The sequence below is a fragment of the Sinocyclocheilus rhinocerous genome, unplaced genomic scaffold (genome assembly GCF_001515625.1).
Source record: "Sinocyclocheilus rhinocerous isolate Xijiao unplaced genomic scaffold, SAMN03320098_v1.1 scaffold615, whole genome shotgun sequence".
NCBI lineage: Eukaryota > Metazoa > Chordata > Actinopteri > Cypriniformes > Cyprinidae > Sinocyclocheilus > Sinocyclocheilus rhinocerous.
The window spans coordinates 145431-150597 of NW_015631049.1; the positions used below are offsets into that span (position 1 = coordinate 145431).

At 37.1% G+C, this 5167-nt stretch overlaps 1 protein-coding gene across 1 annotated transcript in view; it reads right to left on the bottom strand.

The window, feature by feature from the left end:
• Positions 1 to 847: 847 nt before the first annotated feature.
• LOC107741285 (melatonin receptor type 1C-like) overlaps positions 848 to 5167 on the bottom strand; it is a 21486-nt gene continuing 17166 nt past the window's right edge. Inside the window, exon 2 of the mRNA XM_016553982.1 lies at positions 848 to 1836. Coding sequence (XP_016409468.1) covers positions 947 to 1836 — 890 coding nt within the window. The 3' untranslated portion in view covers positions 848 to 946. The remainder of the gene's footprint in view (positions 1837 to 5167) is intronic.

The window sequence follows — 5167 nt, forward strand, 5'->3', positions numbered from 1 at the left end:
TAGTCAGAGAGACAGTGATTTTTGATTACAAAGTGTGAGCCTGGAGAGTGTAGTTTACTGTTGTATTCTCCACTGAAATGAGTAGAGGCTTAGACCCGTAAACAGTATTCCAACATCTGAATAGTAATAATGTTTTGCGTAATAAAAGTTAATACTTGTTCAAAATGATATGATTTGTATAATGAACAAAATAATTTAAATGTACTTTTATTCAATAAATACACTGTCATTAAAATGTTCATTCTTAAAATACAGAAAAAAAATTAAAAAATAAAGATTCTGAAAGCTTCTAACGCAGCTTGATGAAGATCTCAATTTATTGAGGCTTTACAGTAACAATAAATGATATAGGATTAATATATTTTTTAAATATGATAGTTTCATAATAAATATGGTGATTATCTCTAAGGTGGACACCCAACGTAATACATGATACTGACCTTTTGACTCTCCATCTCCATCTCATGTCAACAAATGAAAAAGTCAGCCTGCTATTTATTTTCATTCCAATTATTGTGCCTTTAGCTTCAACAGTAGGGGCACTTTTTCCCTAAATACTATACTTTTACATATTACTCAGCTACTGAAAAACTGTTGTTTTAATTACTTTGAACAAAACTGAAAATCATTAACAAGACCTTTGTCTCAGAATATACTGTATGTGGTAATTTTATTGATTCTCATTTGCTACATAACTGTATAAAATGAAATATATATATATATATTATATATATTAAAATATTAGGTCAGTGTAGTGCAGAATTGACTTTTTATTTGCTGAGTCAAGGATCAGTCAAATTTCCTGGTGCATAGTGAGCCATGGATGTTTAGAAAAGTGCTGCGGTGATCTTGACAAATAAAAACAAATGCGCATTTTACCCCGGTGTGCCTTTAACTCCATTGTAGTCTAATATTGTGGTTGTTAGTTAAATGGGGTAAATATCTACTATAAAAGAGTTTGTGTTACTCCACCCTTATACATATTGGTCTCTTTCACATTGTTATTGGTTCCCACCGGCGAATGTTTACTCTTTATGGCTTCAGTGTTGTACCTGGAACTTTCAGTGAACAGCGCTCTTGGGGTGCAGAGAGCACGGAGAATCTGTTTGTACTCTTGCCTGAAGTTCTGGTTGAGCAACCCGTAGACAACAGCATTCAGACAGCTGTTGAAATACGCCATGAAGTAGCTGGTAACAAACAGCCACTCTGGGACATTCGGTGCCACTCTTGCTGGGTTAACCGCCACGGCGAGCCCAATGAAGTTCAGGGGCGCCCAGCACACGGCGAACAGCACAAACATCACAAACATCGTCAAGAAATTCCTCAGGTCGGCCGCTCTGACTTTCGGATTGGGGCGGACACGACCTTTGACCCTAATCACCAACGTCCATATGCGCAGGTAGCAGAAAGAAACCACGCCCAGAGGAACGAGGAAGTGGATCAGAACAACGCAGACGGTGTAAGAAGAGCTTGCTGTCTGGGTGAATGTGCAGGAGAAGACACGTGGGTCGTATTTTAAGGAACCAACAAGGAAGTTGGGCACGATGGCCAGAGCGGTTAGCATCCAGGTGAGGAGCAGGTACAGACAGGTGTTTCGACGAGAATACAGACGGTCGTAGCGGAGACTGTGGCAGATGTAGCAGTAGCGGTTGATGGCGATTGCCGTGATGTTGAAAACCGAGCCGATCACACTCAGTCCCATAACAAACCCACTCAGCTGGCAGTGCAGGGAGCCCATTGTCCAGCCATTATGGAAGATAGCGACCAAAGCCAAGGGGTAGGGGTACAGCGCCACCACCAGGTCAGCGACAGAAAGACTGACCACAAAGATGTTACCTATTAAAGATAGAGAAATCGAGAGTGACATAATTGTATAATATATACATACTTAAATGTTTACATAAATAATTGAAGTTTATAATTAAATTATACCATATTGCAATTGCACATGATAACTGCAAACAGCAAAGTAAAATAAAATTCACCCAAATTAAAACTCTGTCATCATTTACTCAAGCTTGGATGAAAAAAGAAGACCATTTGAAAGTCTTAGGAGGTTCAAACAACATTGGACCCCACTGACTTACATGGACAAAAATATTTTTCAAATTACCTTCTTTTGTGGTCCACAGAAGCAAGAAACTATAAACCATAGTACAATTGTGATTACTGGGAAACCCGAATACAACAGCAAAGAAAAATAAATTCTTAAAGGAACACTCCACTATTTTTGAAAATAGGCTCATTTTCCAACTCCCCTAGAGTTAAACAGTTGAGTTTTACCGTTTTCAAATCCATTCAGCCGATCGCCGGGTCTGGCGGTAGATGAAATTTCTTCAAATATTTACTCAAGCTTTATGGATTCAAAAAAACATTTATTTTTCAAAAAATCTTCTTTTGTGTTCCACCTATAAACCATATTACAATTGTACATAAGTACTGAGCACATAGTTCACCCAAAATGAACATTCTGTTATCATTTACTCACACGTAAAAAGAAAAAAAAGATATTTTAAAAATCATTTATTTTCCAAAATATCTTCTTTTGTGTTTCACAGAAGAGAGAAACTATAAACTATAAGAAACTATATTACAAGTACAGATGGTTACTGGCCAACCTAAATACAACAGCTAAGAAAAATAAACTGGACCCTGAGACCCTGGACCCTTTTTAAAACAACATATTTTTGTGTTCCACAGAACAAAGAAAGTCTTTTTTTGGGTGAACTATCCCTTTAATTCACATAAACCCCTCAACTGTATCCAGCTGTATCATGTGGTGGATCACACGTGCTCCACTCTATGCACTCTCATTGTCATATTATTTCATAGTCAGATTATGTCATTGTACATTTGCGTAGAGTTAAACTCTGCTCAACTTTGTTGCATCGCCAACGGTCTCTGTTGCTCATGTCGCCTCAAATCCCCAACTCTCATTGAAAATGAATGACTTCCGGTTGCTTTGTTGCTACAAATCGCTGTCAGTGTGAACTATTACTCTTTTTTCCCCTCCCTTTTTTCTGTAACTTTGTTTTTATTGTTATTTTTTTTTAAATTATTATTATTGTACTTTTTTTTATTACTTCCTTATTAATCATTATTTTATTTTGCATTTGAGAATATAAGAATTAAAATGTAAAATAAATAAAATTAAAAATAAATATTTATTTTCATATCTTTTATTTTACATTTTAATTCTTTAATTAAAAGCTAAGCAACAAATGATTAGGCACTACAAATATGAAATATACTATATTTCTAAGCATTTATCAAAGTAAACTGAAACAGAGACAGAAAAGGATATTTGAATTAAAGGGAAAAAAGAAAACAAAATATGAGTTGTAAAGTCTCTTTCACAGATTATTTTCTTTTTTTGGTAATATCAGCATAGTGCATCTCTGAGACAGAGTATAAGTGTCCTTTAAAAGAGTGTGTATGTGAAGGTAAGATAAAGAGAGTCTGCGTCAGGACTGTGTGTGGACTGATAGAATACAGACACAAGTATGTAATTTATAACTCGATTACGGAGGCGCTGTAAGAACTATTATCCCTGCAGACTAACATTAAGTCTCCTCACACTGTTCACAACACTCTAAAAGATAATAAAGAGAAAAAAAAGCCCCACTGCCAGACCCCGTCTGGCTGCCTTTAAAAGCTAAGTAATTCAGCCTCATGTTCCATCTCAAAAACAAAACGGTCAGACAAATCCATCTTCTCTAAAAATGACCTCATTGTGTCTGTGCAAAAATGCATTTCTGATTGAATTGCCCCCGTAAACCCATTTACAAATCTTTCTCTGAATTCAAATGCAGCTCATTTCTGCAGTTTCAATTATTCTTTGTTGCAACACTGATCAGGTCACACTTGTTTTGCTCACATTCATGAACTCTCATTGACTGTTTCCCTCCATCACACTCTGTCTCCATTTCAAACCAAAGGAGCCGAAAAGATTACATGTCAGGAAAACTAAACATGCTTGGCAACTCATGAAGGTCGCATTTATGAGTAAAATGGATTCAAATTGCATCAGACCCTTAAATGTACATACTAGTACCTCCACCAGTGACAGTTTTGTACCTTTACCTCACCAATAAAACAAAACACCTGTTTTTACATCTCTGGCTTCCTGTCTCCTACCAAAGTTGGAGTAAAACAGCCTCTTTTCCCATTTGGCATACATCTTTGAGAGTCAGTGAAACCAGAGGAACCCAGCCCTGCTTATTATATGACCATTTTCTACTTGAGGTTGAAGAACACGTTCATGGCCTGCTCTGTCTGCAACAAACAGCAGATTGTCATAAAGAGAGAAACAAGATCCAGTTGCAGATTACATCTGCCTGGTGAGCACAATTGCACACAAACACAAAATCTGATGTTAGAAAGCCTTAAATCTGCACCTTTCTCATCGTGTCACCTTTAGCATCAGACATGATTTATCTGAGCATTTCCTTTAAATCTACAGTGGCATTTTGACTAGTGTCTCAGTCTGCCAAACATTTATCAACCTGAAGCCACAGCTGACAGGAAGTGTGCTTTGACAAGATCACCATCTCCCGCCATCAGTCTAGCACCCGAAGCATCACACACTGGACAACACACAGGGCTGCTTCAGCTCTCTGTGCTGACATGAAAAGTGTATGCAGAAATTATAACCTTGAAATATCTGTACTTCTTATACATATGTTGTCGTGATGATTGATCCTTGCATAATACAGTTTTTCTGAATTGCTAAAACACTAAACCCCAATCTCTCTCTTTCTGCTAAACCTTAAACAAGTTCAGGCAGTTAGGCTCTATTTGCAAATCTCATGCACTCTTTTTGCAAAACTCTAAACATTCCATCCTTAGATGGAAACAATCTGAGAAGTGAGGAGGAAAAATACATAAGAAGTGGGGGATGAGGAGGAAGAGGACGAGGAGAGAAAGAGTAAGGTTTAGAGAGTGTTATCAAGGCTGGATCTGTCAGACCAGCGGGTTTTTTCTCTTTGTCTAGCAAAAAAGACAACATTACTTATGATGTGGACAAAGTCCTTAGGCTGGACTCAAGCACAAAGACATGATGCTGAGACAGAATGAATCTCTCATTGACCCTGATTTTACAATTGCACAACTTACAGTATTTGAGTGTAAACATGCTATTCATTTAGAGTTTTATTTGACCTTTTTG